The 24,084-nt window shown below is 49.2% G+C and overlaps 2 protein-coding genes across 2 annotated transcripts in view; both read left to right on the top strand.

The window, feature by feature from the left end:
• fh (fumarate hydratase) overlaps window positions 1-21,915 on the top strand; it is a 30,433-nt gene extending 8,518 nt beyond the window's left edge. The window contains exons 5-10 of the mRNA XM_036960021.2: window positions 9-191; window positions 3,854-4,019; window positions 4,610-4,813; window positions 14,272-14,399; window positions 19,642-19,795; window positions 21,695-21,915. Of these exons, the coding sequence (XP_036815916.2) occupies window positions 9-191; window positions 3,854-4,019; window positions 4,610-4,813; window positions 14,272-14,399; window positions 19,642-19,795; window positions 21,695-21,837 (978 nt within the window). The 3' untranslated portion in view covers window positions 21,838-21,915. The remainder of the gene's footprint in view (window positions 1-8; window positions 192-3,853; window positions 4,020-4,609; window positions 4,814-14,271; window positions 14,400-19,641; window positions 19,796-21,694) is intronic.
• LOC149972651 (uncharacterized) lies at window positions 379-3,196 on the top strand. The gene is made up of 3 exons (XM_090218041.1): window positions 379-388; window positions 438-457; window positions 504-3,196. The coding sequence occupies exons 1-3, from the start codon at window positions 379-381 to the stop codon at window positions 2,136-2,138; spliced, it is 1,665 nt and encodes a 554-aa protein (XP_090074167.1). The 3' UTR covers window positions 2,139-3,196.
• Window positions 21,916-24,084: the final 2,169 nt, after the last annotated feature.

Genomic DNA, 24,084 nt, shown 5'->3' with positions numbered 1-24,084 from the left:
TCTTGCAGAGCTCCAACGATACGTTCCCCACAGCCATGCACATCGCAGCAGCCAAAGAGGTCCACGAGGTTCTGCTGCCCGGTCTACAACACCTCCACGACGCCCTGCACGCCAAGGCTGTGGAGTTTAAAGACATCATCAAGATCGGACGCACACACACACAGGACGCTGTGCCGTTGTCTCTGGGACAGGTACAGTACACACACACACAGGACGTTGTGCCGTTTTCTCTAGGACAGGTACAGTACGCTGTGCTGTTGTCTCTGGGACAGGTACAGGACGCTGTGCCGTTGTCTCTGGGACAGGTACAGGACGCTGTGCCGTTGTCTCTGGGACAGGTACAGGACGCTGTGCTCTTGTCTCTGGGACAGGTACAGGATGCTGTGCCGTTGTCTCTGGGACAGGTACAGGACGCTGTGCCGTTGTCTCTGGGACAGGTACAGGACGCTGTGCTCTTGTCTCTGGGACAGGTACAGGATGCTGTGCTGTTGTCTCTGGGACAGGTACAGGACGCTGTGCCGTTGTCTCTGGGACAGGTACAGGACGCTGTGCTGTTGTCTCTGGGACAGGAGCAGGACGCTGTGCCGTTGTCTCTGGGACAGGAGCAGGACGCTGTGCCGTTGTCTCTGGGACAGGAGCAGGACGCTGTGCCGTTGTCTCTGGGACAGGTACAGGACGCTGTGCCGTTGTCTCTGGGACAGGTACAGGACGCTGTGCTCTTGTCTCTGGGACAGGTACAGGATGCTGTGCCGTTGTCTCTGGGACAGGTACAGGACGCTGTGCCGTTGTCTCTGGGACAGGTACAGGACGCTGTGCCGTTGTCTCTGGGACAGGAGCAGGACGCTGTGCCGTTGTCTCTGGGACAGGAGCAGGACGCTGTGCCGTTGTCTCTGGGACAGGTACAGGACGCTGTGCCGTTGTCTCTGGGACAGGAGCAGGACGCTGTGCCGTTGTCTCTGGGACAGGTACAGGACGCTGTGCCGTTGTCTCTGGGACAGGAGCAGGACGCTGTGCCGTTGTCTCTGGGACAGGGGCAGGACGCTGTGCCGTTGTCTCTGGGACAGGAGCAGGACGCTGTGCCGTTGTCTCTGGGACAGGGGCAGGACGCTGTGCCGTTGTCTCTGGGACAGGAGCAGGACGCTGTGCCGTTGTCTCTGGGACAGGAGCAGGACGCTGTGCCGTTGTCTCTGGGACAGGAGCAGGACGCTGTGCCGTTGTCTCTGGGACAGGAGCAGGACGCTGTGCCGTTGTCTCTGGGACAGGAGCAGGACGCTGTGCCGTTGTCTCTGGGACAGGTACAGGACGCTGTGCCGTTGTCTCTGGGACAGGGGCAGGACGCTGTGCCGTTGTCTCTGGGACAGGAGCAGGACGCTGTGCCGTTGTCTCTGGGACAGGAGCAGGACGCTGTGCCGTTGTCTCTGGGACAGGAGCAGGACGCTGTGCCGTTGTCTCTGGGACAGGGGCAGGACGCTGTGCCGTTGTCTCTGGGACAGGGGCAGGACTCTGTGCCGTTGTCTCTGGGACAGGAGCAGGACGCTGTGCCGTTGTCTCTGGGACAGGAGCAGGACGCTGTGCCGTTGTCTCTGGGACAGGAGCAGGACGCTGTGCCGTTGTCTCTGGGACAGGAGCAGGACGCTGTGCCGTTGTCTCTGGGACAGGAGCAGGACGCTGTGCCGTTGTCTCTGGGACAGGAGCAGGACGCTGTGCCGTTGTCTCTGGGACAGGAGCAGGACGCTGTGCCGTTGTCTCTGGGACAGGAGCAGGACGCTGTGCCGTTGTCTCTGGGACAGGAGCAGGACGCTGTGCCGTTGTCTCTGGGACAGGAGCAGGACGCTGTGCCGTTGTCTCTGGGACAGGAGCAGGACGCTGTGCCGTTGTCTCTGGGACAGGAGCAGGACGCTGTGCCGTTGTCTCTGGGACAGGAGCAGGACGCTGTGCTGTTGTCTCTGGGACAGGAGCAGGACGCTGTGCCGTTGTCTCTGGGACAGGAGCAGGACGCTGTGCCGTTGTCTCTGGGACAGGGGCAGGACATAGACACACCTCATAAGGTTGTAGGATGCTGTTTAAAGCTCCGTGACGTGTCTCGGGGGATTACTGAAGACAGCGTCTCAAATGATCATGATCACGTTGCTAATTGATTCATTCAGCTGTGGCCAGTGTCATGTCGTGATAATCTTTGTGCCCGTCTCTGTGATATGTTGTTGTCACGATACCAGTTTTAGAATCACGATACTCGACACCGTAAATGATAACATGGCAGAGAAAGAAGCGTTTCGCTCTCAGTCCCACTGTATTTAGTTTTACTGAACAAATGGCCACTGGATTGATGTAAATAATCATGATGTCATTCTGCCAGGTAGGCATGGGCTACTTTGTAGTAAACTTTTAATTGAGAAGGTTTTTGGGAAAGCCTTTCCAGCTACCAGCAGACGATTGTCATTAGCATTATCGCCTCATTAGCCTTTCCAACTACCAGCAGACGTTTGTCATTAGCATTATCGCCTCATTAGCCTTTCCAGCTACCAGCAGACGGTTGACATTAGCACACAGACGGGCATTCCCTTGCCGTTGTCTCATGAGGAAGTTGCAGGGAATTTTACTGAACAAATGGCCACTGGATTGATGTAAATAATCATGATGTCATTCTGCCAGGTAGGCATGGGCTACTTTGTAGTAAACTTTTAATTGAGAAGGTTTTTGGGAAAGCCTTTCCAGCTACCAGCAGACGATTGTCATTAGCATTATCGCCTCATTAGCCTTTCCAACTACCAGCAGACGTTTGTCATTAGCATTATCGCCTCATTAGCCTTTCCAGCTACCAGCAGACGGTTGACATTAGCACACAGACGGGCATTCCCTTGCCGTTGTCTCATGAGGAAGTTGCAGGGAATATGAATAACTGTTGATGGTTTATGATAAACTTGGACAAATTTAATTCATTTCAAAGCATTTACTTTTTTTTCTCCAAACGTGACACTTTTTTGATAGAAGAAACGAAAGTTCCAAACATTTTGTACCGACCCGTTTTTCGTGTTGTATTGGAAAAGTGCAGATGTCTCGGTGTGCTGTACGTGCAACACTAGTGTGGTAACATACTAGTCTGCTAGATGTCAAACTGTCCTAATGAGCCATTTAAAATGTATTTCTACCAGTCGACCAACTGTCCTAATGAGCCATTTAAAATGTATTTCTACCAGTCGACCAACTGTCCTAATGAGCCATTTAAAATGTATTTCTACCAGTCGACCAACTGTCCTAATGAGCCATTTAAAATGTATTTCTACCAGTCGACCAACTGTCCCAATGAGCCATTTAAAATGTATTTCTACCAGTCGACCAACTGTCCTAATGAGCCATTTAAAATGTATTTCTACCAGTCGACTGTCCTAATGAGCCATTTAAAATGTATTTCTACCAGTCGACCAACTGTCCTAATGAGCCATTTAAAATGTATTTCTACCAGTCGACCAACTGTCCTAATGAGCCATTTAAAATGTATTTCTACCAGTCGACTGTCCTAATGAGCCATTTAAAATGTATTTCTACCAGTCGACCTACTGTCCTAATGAGCCATTTAAAATGTATTTCTACCAGCCGACCAACTGTCCTAATGAGCCATTTAAAATGTATTTCTACCAGTCGATCAACTGTCCTAATGAGCCATTTAAAATGTATTTCCACCAGTTGACCAACTGTCCCAATGAGCCATTTAAAATGTATTTCTACCAGTCGACCAACTGTCCTAATGAGCCATTTAAAATGTATTTCTACCAGCCGACCAACTGTCCTAATGAGCCATTTAAAATGTATTTCTACCAGTCGACCAACTGTCCTGTTTCTCTTGGTTTTACAGGAGTTCGGTGGGTATGTGCAGCAGGTAAAGTACAGTATTGAGCGAGTGAAGACGGCCATGCCCAGAATATATGAGCTGGCAGCAGGAGGTACTGCCGTGGGCACGGGCCTCAACACGCGCATCGGCTTCGCTGAGAAAGTAGCAGCTACTGTCGCCTCTCTCACAGGTACAGGAAGCTACATACATGCATACATACACACACACACACACTTCATAATGGTTATCATGGTCATGTCTGGTCCACGTTTTCTCACTACTGGTGTCCCCCAGGTCTCTGCACTAGGTCCTCTTTAATGTATCACTACTGGTGTCCCCCCAGGGCTCTGTACTAGGTCCTCTATAATGTCCCACTACTGGTGTTCCCCAGGGCTCTGCACTAGGTCCTCTTTAATGTCCCACTACTTGTGTCCCCCTGGGCTCTGTACTAGGTCCTCTATAATGTCTCACTACTGGTGTCCCCCGAGGGCTCTCCACTAGGTCCTCTATAATGTTTCACTACTGGTGTACCCCAGGGCTCTGCACTAGGTCCTCTAATGTCTCACTACTGGTGTCCCCCAGGGCTCTGCACTAGGTCCTCTCCTGTTTTCTCTTTACACCAAGTCACGTGGTTCTGTCAGAGGGTTTGCATTGTGGTGTTATGGCTACATTTTACCCTCCCAGCTGTTATCATAAGTCAGACATTACGTACTCTGTCAACCTTGAATTGTTTCTGTTTTTATCAAAACCTGTCTACATGATGTCACATCCTGTCTCCAGGTCTGCCTTTCGTGACTGCTCCCAACAAATTTGAGGCTCTGGCGGCCCACGATGCTCTGGTGGAGCTGAGCGGCGCGTTGAACACGGTGGCCGTCAGTATGATGAAGATCGCCAATGATATCCGCTTCCTGGGGTCCGGGCCCCGCTCTGGCCTGGGAGAACTCTGTCTGCCTGAGAACGAGCCTGGTAGCAGCATCATGCCTGGTGAGTTTCCCTAGTCTGGTTTTCACCATTGTTGTCAAGCATAACACGATATAGTTCACTGTCAAATCAAATTCGATTGGTTACATACGCGTGTTTAGCAGATGTTAATGCGAGTGTAGCGAAATGGTTGTTACATCAGAGCTACATGACCCCACCTAACTCCCAGCTGTCTGAACAGAGCTACATGACCCCACCTAACTCCCAGCTGTCTGAACAGAGCTACATGACCCCACCTAACTCCCAGCTGTCTGAACAGAGCTACATGACCCCACCTAACTCCCAGCTGTCTGAACAGAGCTACATGACCCCACCTAACTCCCAGCTGTCTGAACAGAGCTACATGACCCCACCTAACTCCCAGCTGTCTGAACAGAGCTACATGACCCCACCTAACTCCCAGCTGTTATAACAGAGCTACATGACCCCACCTAACTCCCAGCTGTTATAACAGAGCTACATGACCCCACCTAACTCCCAGCTGTCTGAACAGAGCTACATGACCCCACCTAACTCCCAGCTGTCTGAACAGAGCTACATGACCCCACCTAACTCCCAGCTGTCTGAACAGAGCTACATGACCCCACCTAACTCCCAGCTGTCTGAACAGAGCTACATGACCCCACCTAACTCCCAGCTGTCTGAACAGAGCTACATGACCCCACCTAACTCCCAGCTGTCTGAACAGAGCTACATGACCCCACCTAACTCCCAGCTGTTATAACAGAGCTACATGACCCCACCTAACTCCCAGCTGTTATAACAGAGCTACATGACCCCACCTAACTCCCAGCTGTCTGAACAGAGCTACATGACCCCACCTAACTCCCAGCTGTCTGAACAGAGCTACATGACCCCACCTAACTCCCAGCTGTCTGAACAGAGCTACATGACCCCACCTAACTCCCAGCTGTCTGAACAGAGCTACATGACCCCACCTAACTCCCAGCTGTCTGAACAGAGCTACATGACCCCACCTAACTCCCAGCTGTCTGAACAGAGCTACATGACCCCACCTAACTCCCAGCTGTCTGAACAGAGCTACATGACCACACCTAACTCCCAGCTGTCTGAACAGAGCTACATGACCCCACCTAACTCCCAGCTGTCTGAACAGAGCTACATGACCCCACCTAACTCCCAGCTGTCTGAACAGAGCTACATGACCCCACCTAACTCCCAGCTGTCTGAACAGAGCTACATGACCCCACCTAACTCCCAGCTGTTATAACAGAGCTACATGACCCCACCTAACTCCCAGCTGTCTGAACAGAGCTACATGACCCCACCTAACTCCCAGCTGTCTGAACAGAGCTACATGACCCCACCTAACTCCCAGCTGTTATAACAGAGCTACATGACCCCACCTAACTCCCAGCTGTCTGAACAGAGCTACATGACCCCACCTAACTCCCAGCTGTTATAACAGAGCTACATGACCCCACCTAACTCCCAGCTGTTATAACAGAGCTACATGACCCCACCTAACTCCCAGCTGTTATAACAGAGCTACATGACCCCACCTAACTCCCAGCTGTTATAACAGAGCTACATGACCCCACCTAACTCCCATCTGTTATAACAGAGCTACATGACCCCACCTAACTCCCAGCTGTCTGAACAGAGCTACATGACCCCACCTAACTCCCAGCTGTCTGAACAGAGCTACATGACCACACCTAACTCCCAGCTGTCTGAACAGAGCTACATGACCCCACCTAACTCCCAGCTGTCTGAACAGAGCTACATGACCCCACCTAACTCCCAGCTGTCTGAACAGAGCTACATGACCCCACCTAACTCCCAGCTGTCTGAACAGAGCTACATGACCCCACCTAACTCCCAGCTGTCTGAACAGAGCTACATGACCCCACCTAACTCCCAGCTGTTATAACAGAGCTACATGACGCCACCTAACGCCCAGCTGTCTGAACAGAGCTACATGACCCCACCTAACTCCCAGCTGTTATAACAGAGCTACATGACCCCACCTAACTCCCAGCTGTCTGAACAGAGCTACATGACCCCACCTAACTCCCAGCTGTTATAACAGAGCTACATGACCCCGCCTAACTCCCAGCTGTTATAACAGAGCTACATGACCCCGCCTAACTCCCAGCTGTTATAACAGAGCTACATGACCCCACCTAACTCCCAGCTGTCTGAACAGAGCTACATGACCCCACCTAACTCCCAGCTGTTATAACAGAGCTTCATGACCCCACCTAACTCCCAGCTGTTATAACAGAGCTACATGACCCCACCTAACTCCCAGCTGTTATAAAAGAGCTACATGACCCCACCTAACTCCCAGCTGTCTGAACAGAGCTACATGACCCCACCTAACTCCCAGCTGTCAGAAATCATCCACGCCACATCCAGGGTGGGTCTGGTTTAAAGATGTATTTTTGTCCAGGCCTTTACTTCCCCCTCTTGACCTCTACTTCAGCAGGAGATGTTATAAATACTATCTAGCTACCCGCAACCTGTCTTTATTCAGACTGCCTCTCTAGCTACCCGCAACCTGTCTTTATTCAGACTGCCTCTCTAGCTACCCGCAACCTGTCTTTAGTCAGATAGCCTCGCTAGCTACCCACAACCTGTCTTTAGTCAGACTACCTCTCTAGCTACCCACAACCTGCCTTTAGTCAGACAGCCTCTCTAGCTACCCACAACCTGCCTTTAGTCAGACTACCTCTCTAGCTACCCACAACCTGTCTTTATTCAGAAAGCCTCTCTAGCTACCCACAACCTGTCTTTAGTCAGACAGCCTCTCTAGCTACCCACAACCTGCCTTTATTCAGACTACCTCTCTAGCTACCAACAACCTGCCTTTAGTCAGACTACCTCTCTAGCTACCCACAACCTGTCTTTAGTCAGACAGCCTCTCTAGCTACCAACAACCTGCCTTTATTCAGACAGTCTCTCTAGCTACCAACAACCTGCCTTTATTCAGACAGCCTCTCTAGCTACCCACAACCTGTCTTTAGTCAGACTACCCCTCTAGCTACCCACAACCTGTCTTTAGTCAGACTACCTCTCTAGCTACCTACAACCTGCCTTTATTCAGACAGCCTCTCTAGCTACCCACAACCTGTTTTTATTCAGACTACCTCTCTAGCTACCCACAACCTGTCTTTATTCAGACAGCCTCTCTAGCTACCCACAACCTGTCTTTAGTCAGACTACCTCTCTAGCTACCTACAACCTGCCTTTATTCAGACAGCCTCTCTAGCTACCCACAACCTGTTTTTATTCAGACTACCTCTCTAGCTACCCACAACCTGTCTTTATTCAGACAGCCTCTCTAGCTACCCACAACCTGTCTTTAGTCAGACTACCCCTCTAGCTACCCACAACCTGTCTTTATTCAGACTACCTCTCTAGCTACCCACAACCTGTCTTTATTCAGACTACCTCTCTAGCTACCCACAACCTCTCTTTATTCAGACAGCCTCTCTAGCTACCCACAACCTGTCTTTATTCAGACAGCCTCTCTAGCTACCCACAACCTGCCTTTATTCAGACTACCTCTCTAGCTACCAACAACCTGCCTTTAGTCAGACTACCTCTCTAGCTACCCACAACCTGTCTTTAGTCAGACAGCCTCTCTAGCTACCCACAACCTGCCTTTAGTCAGACAGCCTCTCTAGCTACCCACAACCTGCCTTTAGTCAGACTACCTCTCTAGCTACCAACAACCTGTCTTTAGTCAGACAGCCTCTCTAGCTACCCACAACCTGCCTTTAGTCAGACTACCTCTCTAGCTACCAACAACCTGTCTTTAGTCAGACTACCTCTCTAGCTACCAACAACCTGCCTTTAGTCATACTACCTCTCTAGCTACCCACAACCTGTCTTTATTCAGACAGCCTCTCTAGCTACCAACAACCTGTCTTTATTCAGACAGCCTCTCTAGCTACCCACAACCTGTATTTAGTCAGACAGCCTCTCTAGCTACCCACAACCTGTCTTTATTCAGACAGCCTCTCTAGCTACCCACAACCTGTCTTTAGTCAGACAGCCTCTATAGCTACCCACAACCTGTCTTTATTCAGACAGCCTCTCTAGCTACCCACAACCTGTATTTAGTCAGACAGCCTCTCTAGCTACCCACAATCTGTCTTTATTCAGACAGCCTCTCTAGCTACCCACAACCTGTCTTTATTCAGACAGCCTCTCTAGCTACCAACAACCTGCCTTTAGTCAGACTACCTCTCTAGCTACCCACAACCTGTCTTTATTCAGACTACCTCTCTAGCTACCCACAATCTGTCTTTATTCAGACAGCCTCTCTAGCTACCCACAACCTGTCTTTATTCAGACAGCCTCTCTAGCTACCAACAACCTGCCTTTAGTCAGACTACCTCTCTAGCTACCCACAACCTGTCTTTATTCAGACTACCTCTCTAGCTACCCACAACCTGTCAGTAGAACAGTTTGTAACAGTAAAAAACAACAACAGTTTGATCGGGGGGGAAAGAGCTGAACAGGGTCGTCGACTGTGGGGTTTTAACCACTATGAGTTTTAACCATGGGGTTTTAACCATGGGGTTTTAACCATGGGGTTTTAACCATGGGGTTTTAACCACTGTTTTAACCACTATGAGTATTAACCATGGGGTTTAACCACTGAGTTTTAACCACTGTTTTAACCACTGTTTTAACCACTATGAGTATTAACCATGGGGTTTAACCACTGAGTTTTAACCATGGGGTTTTAACCACTGTTTTAACCACTATGAGTATTAACCATGGGGTTTTAACCATGGGGTTTTAACCACTGAGTATTAACCATGGCGTTTTAACCATGGGGTTTTAACCATGAGGTTTTAACCATGAGGTTTTAACCATGAGGTTTTAACCATGGGGTTTTAACCATGAGGTTTTAACCATGGGGTTTTAACCATGAGGTTTTAACCATGAGGTTTTAACCATGAGGTTTTAACCATGAGGTTTTAACCATGGGGTTTAACCACTATGGGGTTTAACCACTATGAGTATTAACCATGGGGTTTTAACCATGGGGTTTTAACCATGAGGTTTTAACCATGGGGTTTAACCATGGGGTTTTAACCATGGGTTTTAACCATGGGGTTTTAACCATGGGGTTTAAACCATGGGGTTTTAACCATGGGGTTTAACCACTATGGGGTTTAACCACTATGGGGTTTAACCATGGGGTTTAACCATGGGGTTTTAACCATGGGGTTTAACCATGGGGTTTTAACCATGGGGTTTAACCACTATGGGGTTTAACCACTATGGGGTTTAACCACTATGGGGTTTAACCACTATGGGGTTTAACTATGGGGTTTAACCACTATGAGTTTTAACCATGGGGTTTTAACCATGGGGTTTAACCATGGGGTTTTAACCATGGGGTTTAACCATGGGGTTTTAACCATGGGGTTTAACCATGGGGTTTTAACCATGGGGTTTTAACCATGGGGTTTTAACCACTGTTTTAACCACTGTTTTAACCACTATGAGTATTAACCATGGGGTTTAACCACTGAGTTTTAACCATGGGGTTTTAACCACTGTTTTAACCACTATGAGTATTAACCATGGGGTTTTAACCATGGGGTTTTAACCACTATGAGTATTAACCATGGCGTTTTAACCATGGGGTTTTAACCATGAGGTTTTAACCATGAGGTTTTAACCATGGGGTTTTAACCATGGGGTTTTAACCATGAGGTTTTAACCATGAGGTTTTAACCATGAGGTTTTAACCATGGGGTTTAACCATGGGGTTTAACCACTATGGGGTTTAACCACTATGAGTATTAACCATGGGGTTTTAACCATGGGGTTTTAACCATGAGGTTTTAACCATGGGGTTTAACCATGGGGTTTTAACCATGGGTTTTAACCATGGGGTTTAAACCATGGGGTTTTAACCATGAGGTTTTAACCATGAGGTTTTAACCATGGGGTTTTAACCATGGGGTTTTAACCATGAGGTTTTAACCATGAGGTTTTAACCATGAGGTTTTAACCATGGGGTTTAACCATGGGGTTTAACCACTATGGGGTTTAACCACTATGAGTATTAACCATGGGGTTTTAACCATGGGGTTTTAACCATGAGGTTTTAACCATGGGGTTTAACCATGGGGTTTTAACCATGGGTTTTAACCATGGGGTTTAAACCATGGGGTTTTAACCATGGGGTTTAACCACTATGGGGTTTAACCATGGGGTTTAACCACTATGGGGTTTAACCATGGGGTTTAACCACTATGGGGTTTAACCATGGGGTTTTAACCATGGGGTTTAACCATGGGGTTTTAACCATGGGGTTTTAACCATGGGGTTTAACCATGGGGTTTAACCACTATGGGGTTTAACCATGGGGTTTTAACCATGGGGTTTAACCATGGGGTTTAACCACTATGGGGTTTAACCATGGGGTTTTAACCATGGGGTTTTAACCATGGGGTTTTAACCATGGGGTTTAACCATGGGGTTTTAACCATGGGGTTTAACCACTATGGGGTTTAACCATGGGGTTTAACCATGGGGTTTAACCATGGGGTTTTAACCATGGGGTTTAACCATGGGGTTTTAACCATGGGGTTTAACCACTATGAGTATTAACCATGGGGTTTAACCATGGGGTTTAACCACTATGAGCATTAACCATGGGGTTTAACCATGGGGTTTAACCACTATGAGCATTAACCATGGGGTTTAACCATGGGGTTTAACCATGGGGTTTAACCACTATGAGTATTAACCATGGGGTTTAACCACTATGAGTATTAACCACTGTTTTAACCACTATGGGGGTTTAACCATGGGTTTTAACCATGGGGTTTTAACCACTATGGGGGTTTAACCATGGGGTTTTAACCATGGGGTTTTAACCATGGGGTTTTAACCATGGGGTTTAACCATGGGGTTTTAACCATGGGGTTTTAACCATGGGTGTTTTAACCACTATGGGGTTTAACCATGGGGTCTTAACCATGGGGTTTAACCATGGGGTTTAACCATGGGGTTTAACCATGGGGTTTAACCATGGGGTTTTAACCATGGGGTTTAACCATGGGGTTTTAACCATGGGGTTTTAACCATGGGGTTTTAACCATGTAACCATGGGGTTTTAACCATGGGGTTTAACCATGGGGTTTTAACCATGTAACCATGGGGTTTTAACCACTATGGGGTTTTAACCATGGGGTTTTAACCATGTAACCATGGGGTTTTAACCACTATGGGGTTTTAACCATGGGGTTTTAACCATGGGTTTTAACCATGGGGTTTTAACCATGGGGTTTAACCATGGGGTTTTAACCATGGGGTTTTAACCATGGGGTTTTAACCATGGGGTTTAACCATGGGGTTTTAACCATGGGGTTTAACCATGGGGTTTAACCATGGGGTTTAACCATGGGGTTTTAACCACTATGGGGTTTAACCATGGGGTTTTAACCACTATGGGGTTTAACCATGGGGTTTTAACCACTATGAGTTTTAACCATGGGGTTTTAACCATGGGGTTTTAACCACTGTTTTAACCATGGGGTTTTAACCACTGTTTTAACCATAGGGTTTTAACCATGGGGTTTTAACCACTGTTTTAACCATGGGGTTTTAACCATGTAACCATGGAGTTTTAACCATGGAGTTTTAACCATGGGGTTTTAACCATGGGGTTTTAACCATGGGGTTTTAACCATGGGGTTTTAACCACTGTTTTAACCATGGGGTTTTAACCACTGTTTTAACCATGGGGTTTTAACCACTGTTTTAACCATGGGGTTTTAACCATGGGGTTTTAACCACTGTTTTAACCATGGGGGTTTAACCACTGTGTTTTAACTAATATAGGTTTTAACTAAATATGAGTTTTAACCATGGGGTTTTAACCATGGGGTTTAACCATGGGGTTTAACCATGGGGTTTTAACCACTATGGGGTTTAACCATGGGGTTTTAACCACTATGGGGTTTAACCATGGGGTTTTAACCATGGGGTTTTAACCATGTAACCATGGGGTTTTAACCACTATGAGTTTTAACCATGGGGTTTTAACCATGGGGTTTTAACCATGGGGTTTTAACCACTGTTTTAACCATGGGGTTTTAACCACTGTTTTAACCATGGGGTTTTAACCATGGGGTTTTAACCACTGTTTTAACCATGGGGTTTTAACCATGTAACCATGGGGTTTTAACCACTATGAGTTTTAACCATGGGGTTTTAACCATGGGGTTTTAACCATGGGGTTTTAACCATGGGGTTTTAACCACTGTTTTAACCATGGGGTTTTAACCACTGTTTTAACCATGGGGTTTTAACCACTGTTTTAACCATGGGGGTTTAACCACTGTGTTTTAACTAATATAGGTTTTAACTAATATGAGTTTTAACCATGGGGTTTTAACCACTGTGTTTTAACTAATATAGGTTTTAACTAATATGAGTTTTAACCATGGGGTTTTAACCACTATGAGTTTTAACCATGGGGTTTTAACCATGGGGTTTTAACCACTGTTTTAACCATGGGGTTTTAACCACTGTTTTAACCATGGGGTTTTAACCACTGTTTTAACCATGGGGTTTTAACCACTGTGTTTTAACTAATATAGGTTTTAACTAATATGAGTTTTAACCATGGGGTTTTAACCACTGTGTTTTAACTAATATAGGTTTTAACTAATATGAGTTTTAACCATGGGGTTTTAACCACTGTGTTTTAACTAATATAGGTTTTAACTAATATGAGTTTTAACCATGGGGTTTTAACCACTATGAGTTTTAACCATGGGGTTTTAACCACTATGAGTATTAACCATGGGGTTTTAACCACTGTGTTTTAACTAATATGGGTTTTAACTAATATGAGTTTTAACCATGGAGTTTTAACCAATGTGTGTTTTAACTAATATGGGTTTGACCCACAGGGTTTTAACTAATATGGGTTTGACCCACAGGGTTTTAACTAATATGTGTTTTAACTAATATGGGTTTTAACTAATATGGGTTTGACCCACAGGGTTTTAACTACTATGGGTTTGACCCACAGGGTTTTAACTAATATGGGTTTGACCCACAGGGTTTTAACTAATATGGGTTTGACCCACAGGGTTTTAACTAATATGGGTTTGACCCACAGGGTTTTAACTAATATGGGTTTGACCCACAGGGTTTTAACTAATATGGGTTTGACCCACAGGGTTTTAACTAATATGGGTTTGACCCACAGGGTTTTAACTAATATGGGTTTGACCCACAGGGTTTTAACTAATATGGGTTTGACCCACAGGGTTTTAACTAATAAGGGTTTGACCCACAGGGTTTTAACTAATATGGGTTTGACCCACTGGGTTTTAACTAATATGGGTTTGACCCACTGGGTTTTAACTAATATGGGTTTGACCCACAGGGTTTTAACTAATATGGGTTTGACCCACTGGGTTTTAACTGTGTGTATGTATATTTTACAGGGAAAGTTAACCCCACCCAGTGTGAGGCCATGACCATGGTAGCAGCCCAGGTTATGGGAAACAACGTGGCTGTGACCATCGGAGGCAGCAACGGACACTTTGAGCTTAACGTCTTCAAGCCAATGATGGTAAGAACTGATATTACCGTGGACTAAGACGATGCTAATAGGCCAGTTTCACCGTGGACTGAGACAATGCTAATAGGCCAGTTTCACCGTGGACTGAGACAATGCTAATAGGCCAGTTTCACGATGGACTAAGACAATGCTAATAGGCCAGTTTCACCGTGGACTAAGGCGATGCTAATAGGCCAGTTTCACCGTGGACTAAGGCGATGCTAATAGGCCAGTCTCACCGTGGACTGAGACAATGCTAATAGGCCAGTTTCACCGTGGACTAAGACGATGCTAATAGGCCAGTTTCACCGTGGACTAAGACGATGCTAATAGGCCAGTTTCACCGTGGACTAAGACGATGCTAATAGGCCAGTTTCATCGTGGACTAAGATGATGCTAATAGGCCAGTTTCACCGTGGACTGAGACAATACTTTGTATTTATTATGGATCCCCATTAGTTCCTGCCAAGGCAGCAGCTACTCTTCCTGGGGTTTATTATGGATCCCCATTAGTTCCTGCCATGGCAGCAGCTACTCTTCCTGGGGTTTATTATGGATCCCCATTAGTTCCTGTCAAGGCAGCAGCTACTCTTCCTGGGGTTTATTATGGATCCCCATTAGTTCCTGCCAAGGCAGCAGCTACTCTTCCTGGAGTTTATTATGGATCCCCATTAGTTCCTGTCAAGGCAGCAGCTACTCTTCCTGGGGTCCGTCATGATTAAGGCAGTTTATACAATTTTAAAAACATTACGTTCACAGATTTCACAGCACACTGTGCCCTCAGGCCCCTCCTCCACCACCACCACATATCTACAGTACTAAATCCATGTGTACATATAGTGCTTATGTTATTGTGTGTGTGTGTGTCAGTGCCTGTGTGTGTGTGTGTGTGTGTCTCTCCTCCTCCCAGATTAAGTGTTGACCTCAGCCAGGCTGCTGGGGGATGCCTCAGTCATAATGTAACTCCTCCTCCCAGATTAAGTGTTTACCTCAGCCAGGCTGCTGGGGGGTGCCTCAGTCATAATGTAACTCCTCCTCCCAGATTAAGTGTTGACCTCAGCCAGGCTGCAGGGGGATGCCTCAGTCATAATGTAACTCCTCCTCCTCCTCTCTCCTCCTCCCAGATTAAGTGTTGACCTCAGCCAGGCTGCTGGGGGATGCCTCAGTCATAATGTAACTCCTCCTCTCTCCTCCTCCCAGATTAAGTGTTGACCTCAGCCAGGCTGCTGGGGGATGCCTCAGTCATAATGTAACTCCTCCTCTCTCCTCCTCCCAGATTAAGTGTTGACCTCAGCCAGGCTGCTGGGGGGTGCCTCAGTCATAATGTAACTCCTCCTCCCAGATTAAGTGTTGAACTCAGCCAGGCTGCTGGGGGATGCCTCAGTCATAATGTAACTCCTCCTCTCTCCTCCTCCCAGATTAAGTGTTGACCTCAGCCAGGCTGCTGGGGGATGCCTCAGTCATAATGTAACTCCTCCTCCCAGATTAAGTGTTGACCTCAGCCAGGCTGCTGGGGGATGCCTCAGTCATAACGTAACTCCTCCTCCCAGATTAAGTGTTGACCTCAGCCAGGCTGCTGGGGGATGCCTCAGTCATAATGTAACTCCTCCTCCTCCCAGATTAACTGTTGACCTCAGCCAGGCTGCAGGGGGATGCCTCAGTCATAATGTAACTCCTCCTCCCAGATTAAGTGTTGACCTCAGCCAGGCTGCTGGGGGATGCCTCAGTCATAATGTAACTCCTCCTCCTCCCAGATTAACTGTTGACCTCAGCCAGGCTGCTGGGGGATGCCTCAGTCATAATGTAACTCCTCCTCCTCCCAGATTAACTGTTGACCTCAGCCAGGCTGCTGGGGGATGCCTCAGTCATAATGTAACTCCTCCTCCTCCCAGATTAAGTGTTGACCTCAGCCAGGCTGCTGGGGGATGCCTCAGTCATAATGTAACTCCTCCTCCCAGATTAAGTGTTGACCTCAGCCAGGCTGCTGGGGGATGCCTCAGTCATAATGTAACTCCTCCTCCTCCCAGATTAAGTGTTGACCTCAGCCAGGCTGCTGGGGGATGCCTCAGTCATAATGTAACTCCTCCTCTCCTCCTCCCAGATTAAGTGTTGACATCAGCTAGAGTGCTGGGGGATGCCTCAGTCATAATGGAACTCCTCTCTCCTCCTCCCAGATTGTGTTGACCTCAGCCAGGCTGCTGGGGGATGCCTCAGTCATAATGTAACTCCTCCTCCCAGATTAAGTGATGACATCAGCCAGGCTGCTGGGGGGTGCCTCAGTCATAATGTAACTCCTCCTCCCAGATTAAGTGTTGACCTCAGCCAGGCTGCAGGGGGATGCCTCAGTCATAATGTAACTCCTCCTCCTCCTCTCTCCTCCTCCCAGATTAAGTGTTGACCTCAGCCAGGCTGCTGGGGGATGCCTCAGTCATAATGTAACTCCTCCTCTCTCCTCCTCCCAGATTAAGTGTTGACCTCAGCCAGGCTGCTGGGGGATGCCTCAGTCATAATGTAACTCCTCCTCTCTCCTCCTCCCAGATTAAGTGTTGACCTCAGCCAGGCTGCTGGGGGGTGCCTCAGTCATAATGTAACTCCTCCTCCCAGATTAAGTGTTGAACTCAGCCAGGCTGCTGGGGGATGCCTCAGTCATAATGTAACTCCTCCTCTCTCCTCCTCCCAGATTAAGTGTTGACCTCAGCCAGGCTGCTGGGGGATGCCTCAGTCATAATGTAACTCCTCCTCCCAGATTAAGTGTTGACCTCAGCCAGGCTGCTGGGGGATGCCTCAGTCATAACGTAACTCCTCCTCCCAGATTAAGTGTTGACCTCAGCCAGGCTGCTGGGGGATGCCTCAGTCATAATGTAACTCCTCCTCCTCCCAGATTAACTGTTGACCTCAGCCAGGCTGCAGGGGGATGCCTCAGTCATAATGTAACTCCTCCTCCCAGATTAAGTGTTGACCTCAGCCAGGCTGCTGGGGGATGCCTCAGTCATAATGTAACTCCTCCTCCTCCCAGATTAACTGTTGACCTCAGCCAGGCTGCTGGGGGATGCCTCAGTCATAATGTAACTCCTCCTCCTCCCAGATTAACTGTTGACCTCAGCCAGGCTGCTGGGGGATGCCTCAGTCATAATGTAACTCCTCCTCCTCCCAGATTAAGTGTTGACCTCAGCCAGGCTGCTGGGGGATGCCTCAGTCATAATGTAACTCCTCCTCCCAGATTAAGTGTTGACCTCAGCCAGGCTGCTGGGGGATGCCTCAGTCATAATGTAACTCCTCCTCCTCCCAGATTAAGTGTTGACCTCAGCCAGGCTGCTGGGGGATGCCTCAGTCATAATGTAACTCCTCCTCTCCTCCTCCCAGATTAAGTGTTGACATCAGCTAGAGTGCTGGGGGATGCCTCAGTCATAATGGAACTCCTCTCTCCTCCTCCCAGATTGTGTTGACCTCAGCCAGGCTGCTGGGGGATGCCTCAGTCATAATGTAACTCCTCCTCCCAGATTAAGTGATGACATCAGCCAGGCTGCTGGGGGATGCCTCAGTCATAATGTAACTCCTCCTCTCTCCTCCTCCCAGATTAAGTGTTGACCTCAGCCAGGCTGCTGGGGGATGCCTCAGTCTTAATGTAACTCCTCCTCCCAGATTAAGTGATGACATCAGCCAGGCTGCTGGGGGATGCCTCAGTCATAATGTAACTCCTCCTCCCAGATTAAGTGTTGACCTCAGCCAGGCTGCTGGGGGATGCCTCAGTCATAATGTAACTCCTCCTCCTCCTCTCTCCTCCTCCCAGATTAAGTGTTGACCTCAGCCAGGCTGCTGGGGGATGCCTCAGTCATAATGTAACTCCTCCTCCCAGATTAAGTGTTGACCTCAGCCAGGCTGCTGGGGGATGCCTCAGTCATAATGTAACTCCTCCTCCTCCTCCTCCCAGATTAAGTGTTGACCTCAGCCAGGCTGCTGGGGGATGCCTCAGTCATAATGTAACTCCTCCTCTCTCCTCCTCCCAGATTAAGTGTTGACCTCAGCCAGGCTGCTGGGGGATGCCTCAGTCATAATGTAACTCCTCCTCTCTCCTCCTCCCAGATTAAGTGTTGACCTCAGCCAGGCTGCTGGGGGATGCCTCAGTCATAATGTAACTCCTCCTCTCTCCTCCTCCCAGATTAAGTGTTGACCTCAGCCAGGCTGCTGGGGGATGCCTCAGTCATAATGTAACTCCTCCTCTCCTCCTCCTCCCAGATTAAGTGTTGACCTCAGCCAGGCTGCTGGGGGATGCCTCAGTCATAATGTAACTCCTCCTCTCTCCTCCTCCCAGATTAAGTGTTGACCTCAGCCAGGCTGCTGGGGGATGCCTCAGTCATAATGTAACTCCTCCTCCTCCCAGATTAAGTGTTGACCTCAGCCAGGCTGCTGGGGGATGCCTCAGTCATAATGTAACTCCTCCTCCCAGATTAAGTGTTGACCTCAGCCAGGCTGCTGGGGGATGCCTCAGTCATAATGTAACTCCTCCTCCCAGATTAAGTGTTGACATCAGCTAGAGTGCTGGGGGATGCCTCAGTCATAATGGAACTCCTCTCTCCTCCTCCCAGATTGTGTTGACCTCAGCCAGGCTGCTGGGGGATGCCTCAGTCATAATGTAACTCCTCCTCTCTCCTCCTCCCAGATTAAGTGTTGACCTCAGCCAGGCTGCTGGGGGATGCCTCAGTCGTAATGTAACTCCTCCTCCCAGATTAAGTGTTGACCTCAGCCAGGCTGCAGGGGGATGCCTCAGTCATAATGTAACTCCTCCTCCTCCTCTCTCCTCCTCCCAGATTAAGTGTTGACCTCAGCCAGGCTGCTGGGGGATGCCTCAGTCATAATGTAACTCCTCCTCCCAGATTAAGTGTTGACCTCAGCCAGGCTGCTGGGGGATGCCTCAGTCATAATGTAACTCCTCCTCTCTCCTCCTCCCAGATTAAGTGTTGACCTCAGCCAGGCTGCAGGGGGATGCCTCAGTCATAATGTAACTCCTCCTCCCAGATTAAGTGTTGACCTCAGCCAGGCTGCAGGGGGATGCCTCAGTCATAATGTAACTCCTCCTCCTCCTCCTCTCTCCTCCTCCCAGATTAAGTGTTGACCTCAGCCAGGCTGCAGGGGGATGCCTCAGTCATAATGTAACTCCTCCTCTCTCCTCCTCCCAGATTAAGTGTTGAACTCAGCCAGGCTGCTGGGGGGTGCCTCAGTCATAATGTAACTCCTCCTCTCCTCCTCCTCCCAGATTAAGAACGTGTTGAACTCAGCCAGGCTGCTGGGGGATGCCTCAGTCTCCTTCACTGATAACTGTGTGGTGGGCATTGAAGCGAACATCGACAGGATCAACAAACTCATGAACGAGTCCTTGATGCTGGTCACCGCCCTCAACCCACACATAGGTATGTGTCGTAGTACCGTACGTGCTTCCAAGTAGTGTACGTACATACAGCAGGGGACCAAAAGTCATGAACGAGATCTAGATACCTGCTCTCTAGAGACAGCAGGAGCGGTAGAGATACTCTGAATGATCGGCTATGAAAAGCCAACTGACATTTACTCCTGAGGTGCTGACTTGCTGCACCCTCGACAACTACTGTGATTATTATTATTTGACCCTGCTGGTCATTTATGAACATTTGAACATCTTGGCCATGTTCTGTTATAATCTCCACCCCGGCACAGCCAGAAGAGCCACCCCACATAGCCTGGTTCCTCTGTAGGTTTCTTCCTAGGTTCTGGCCTTTCTTGGGAGTTTTTCCTAGCCACTGTGCTTCTACACCTGCACTGCTTGCTGTTTGGGGTTTCTGTACAGCACTTTGAGATATCAGCTGATGTAAGAAGTCCTTTATAAATACATTGATTTGATTTACTGTGCAGAATACAACTGCAGGAGAAATCAACAGGTTATCCATCGGTCTTTCACTTGTAACCACTAGAGGGCAGTAACTCACAGTCCCACATTGCAACAGTGCTGAGATCCACCAGACTGTAATGTGAGTATTGTCAATGAGATGTTTCGCTGTACAGCACAGTGAGTCTGTCTACTGCAGTAGATGGAGTCCTACTGAGACAGTCCACTCTGTCTGGTGGCTTAGTGTGTAGGGAGTCCACCCTCTGTCTGGTGGCTTAGTGTGTAGGGAGTCCACCCTCTGTCTGGTGGCTTAGTGTGTAGGGAGTCCACCCTCTGTCTGGTGGCTTAGTGTGTAGGGAGTCTGCTGGTGGGAGTGGAGATAGTGTCATGTCCTCTCTCCCCTGTCAGACACTGTGGTTAACAGGAGCCCCCCCCTTCCCCCAGAGGGCCACAGCGGCGTTACAGGAGTGTTAACTTGATGTAGGAAGCAACAGATATCCCCATCAGACCCAGCTGCACCTGTCTCCCCTCTTGGCTCCGGTCAGACATTACAGAACCCAGGAGTTCTCTGTTGGGACATTACAGAACCCCGGAGGTCTCTGTTGGGACATTACAGAACCCAGGAGTTCTCGGTTGGGACATTACAGAACCCAGGAGTTCTCGGTTGGGACATTACAGAACCCAGGAGTTCTCTGTTGGGACATTACAGAACCCAGGAGTTCTCTGTTGGGACATTACAGAACCCCGGAGTTCTCGGTTGGGACATTACAGAACCCAGGAGTTCTCTGTTGGGACATTACAGAACCCCGGAGTTCTCTGTTGGGACATTACAGAACCCCGGAGTTCTCTGTTGGGACATTACAGAACCCAGGAGTTCTCTGTTGGGACATTACAGAACCCAGGAGTTCTCTGTTAGGACATTACAGAACCCAGGAGTTCTCTGTTGGGACATTACAGAACCCAGGAGATCTCGGTTGGGACATTACAGAACCCTGGAGTTCTCGGTTGGGACATTACAGAACCCAGGAGATCTCGGTTGGGACATTACAGAACCCAGGAGATCTCGGTTGGGACCGCCAACTGTCACGACCACATACAATACTTATTTTCCACCATAATTTGCAAATAAATTCATAAAAAATCCTACTGGATTTTTTTTCTCATTTTGTCTGTCATAGTTGAAGTGTACCTATGATGAAAATTACAGGCCTCTCTCATCTTTAAGTGGGAGAACTTGCACAATTGGTGGCTGACTAAATACTTTTTTACCCCACTGTATATCGTCTTCGAGGGTCTGCTATTGGTTCCTTAATTGTGTTCTCTGAGGCTCAGGTCTTCAGTGTTTAGACGTTGAGGAAGTAGAAGGTCATGGTTTGTCATCAGTCTCAGTCTTAATGATGCTCCAGTATTTTAACGTCTGAATTCATCCCTTCTCCATCTTCAACAGGTTATGACAAAGCTGCTAAGATTGCCAAGACGGCTCACAAAGAGGGAGGAAATCTCAAGGAAACTGCTATCAAGCTAGGATACCTGACAGCAGAAGAGTTTGACGCGTGGGTCAAGCCACACGAGATGCTGGGACCCAAGTAGAACACAACACGCTGCAGAATGTCTATGGTTATAAATGTCTTGTCTTTGTACAAATAAAAAAATAGAAAATGTTTGTTGTATATTATTTAAACCTTATTTTACCAGGTCGGTTGACTGAGAACACATTGTCATTTACAGCAACGACTTGGGGAATAGTTCCAGGGGAGAGGAGGGAAATGAATGAGCCAAAGCTGTTCCCTTCCTCAGTGCAGGAACAGACAGGCCTGATCTATGAATTAGATGTTTCATTCCTCAGTGCAGGAACAGACAGGCCTGATCTATAAATTAGATGTTTCATTCCTCAGTGCAGGAACAGACAGGCCTGATCTATAAATTAGCGGTTCCATTCCTCAGTGCAGGAACAGACAGGCCTGATCTATAAATTAGATGTTCCATTCCTCAGTGCCGGAACAGACAGGCCTGATCTATAAATTAGATGTTTCATTCCTCAGTGCAGGAACAGACAGGCCTGATCTGGTGTCTGTCACATCTCTGCCTGTCCTGAATCCCCTGCCCTGGTTGCTGTAGACCAGTGTTCCCCAACCCTGGTCCTCCAGTACCCCCAACCCTGGTCCTCCAGTACCCCCAACCCTGGTCCTCAAACATGGTCCTCCAGTACCCCCAACAGTGTTCCCCAACTGTGGTCCTCCAGTACACCCAATCCTGGTCCTCCAGTACCCCCAACCCTGGTCCTTCAGTACCCCCAACCCTGTTCCCCAACTCTGGTCCCCAACCCTGGTCCTCCAGTACCCCCAACCCTGGTCCTCCAGTACACCCAACAGTGTTCCCCAACCCTGGTCCTCCAGTACCCCCAACAGTGTTCCCCAACCCTGGTCCTCCAGTACCCCCAACAGTGTTCCCCAACCCTGGTCCTCCAGTACCCCCAACAGTGTTCCCCAACCCTGGTCCTCCAGTACCCCCAACAGTGTTCCCCAACTCTGGTCCTCCAGTACTCCCAACCCTGTTCCCCAACTCTGGTCCTCCAGTACCCACGACTCTGGTCCTCCAGTACCCACGACTCTGGTCCTCCAGTACCCCCGACTCTGGTCCTCCAGTACCCCCGACTCTGGTCCTCTAGTACCCCCGACTCTGGTCCTCCAGTACCCCCGACTCTGGTCCTCCAGTACCCCCGACTCTGGTCCTCCAGTACCCCCGACTCTGGTCCTCCAGTACCCCCGACTCTGGTCCTCCAGTACCCCCGACTCTGGTCCTCCAGTACCCCCGACTCTGGTCCTCCAGTACCCCCGACTCTGGTCCTCCAGTACCCCCAACTCTGGTCCTCCAGTACCCCCAACTCTGGTCCTCCAGTACCCCCAACAGTGTTCCCCAACTCTGGTCCTCCAGTACCCCCAACCCTGGTCCCCAACCCTGGCCCTCCAGTAACTCCAACACTGGTCCTCCAGTACCCCCAACACTGGTCCTCCAGTACCCCCAACCCTGGTCCTCCAGTACCCCCAAACCTGTTCCCCAACCCTGTTCCCCCAGTACCCCCAACTCTAGTCCTCCAGTACCCCCAACTCTGGTCCTCAAGTACCCCCAGCTCTGGTCCCCCAGTACCCCCAGCTCTGGTCCCCCAGTACCCCCAACTCTGGTCCCCCAGTACCCCCAACTCTGATCCTCCAGTACCCCCAACAGTGTTCCCCAACTCTGGTCCTCCAGTACCCCCAACCCTGGTCCCCAACCCTGGTCCTCCAGTACCCCCAACTCTGGTCCTCCAGTACCCCCAACTCTGGTCCTCCAGTACCCCCAACTCTGGTCCTCCAGTACCCCCAACACTGGTCCTCCAGTACCCCCAACCCTGGTCCTCCAGTACCTCCAACCCTGGACCTCCAGTACCCCCAACCGTGGACCTCCAGTACCCCCAACCCTGGACCTCCAGTACCCCCAACTCTGGTCCTCCAGTACCCCCAACAGTGTTCCCCAACTCTGGTCCTCCAGTAGCCCCAACCCTGGTCCCCAACCCTGGTCCTCCAGTACCCCCAACCCTGGTCCCCAACCCTGGTCCTCCAGTACCCCCAACCCTGGTCCCCCAGTACCCCCAACCCTGGACCTCCAGTACCCCCAACTCTGGTCCTCCAGTACCCTCAACTGTGTTCCCCAACTCTGGTCCTCCAGTACCCCCAACCCTGGTCCCCAACCCTGGTCCTCCAGTACCCCCAACCCTGGTCCCCAACCCTGGTCCTCCAGTACCCCCAACCCTGGTCCCCAACCCTGGTCCTCCAGTACCCCCAACCCTGGTCCCCAACC

The sequence above is a fragment of the Oncorhynchus mykiss genome, chromosome 23, assembly GCF_057628025.1.
Source record: "Oncorhynchus mykiss isolate SJ-2025 chromosome 23, ASM5762802v1, whole genome shotgun sequence".
NCBI classification, from domain to species: Eukaryota; Metazoa; Chordata; class Actinopteri; order Salmoniformes; family Salmonidae; genus Oncorhynchus; species Oncorhynchus mykiss.
The sequence above is the reverse complement of the archived record's forward strand: the minus strand, read 5'-3'. Positions and strand labels throughout refer to the sequence as shown.

Excerpts from the sequence above, each read along its gene's own strand:
- LOC149972651 (XM_090218041.1), top strand. Across the intron at positions 458-503 it reads GTACAGGACGCTGTGCTCTT|GTACAGGACGCTGTGCCGTT; the intron begins GTCTCTGGGACA and ends TCTCTGGGACAG.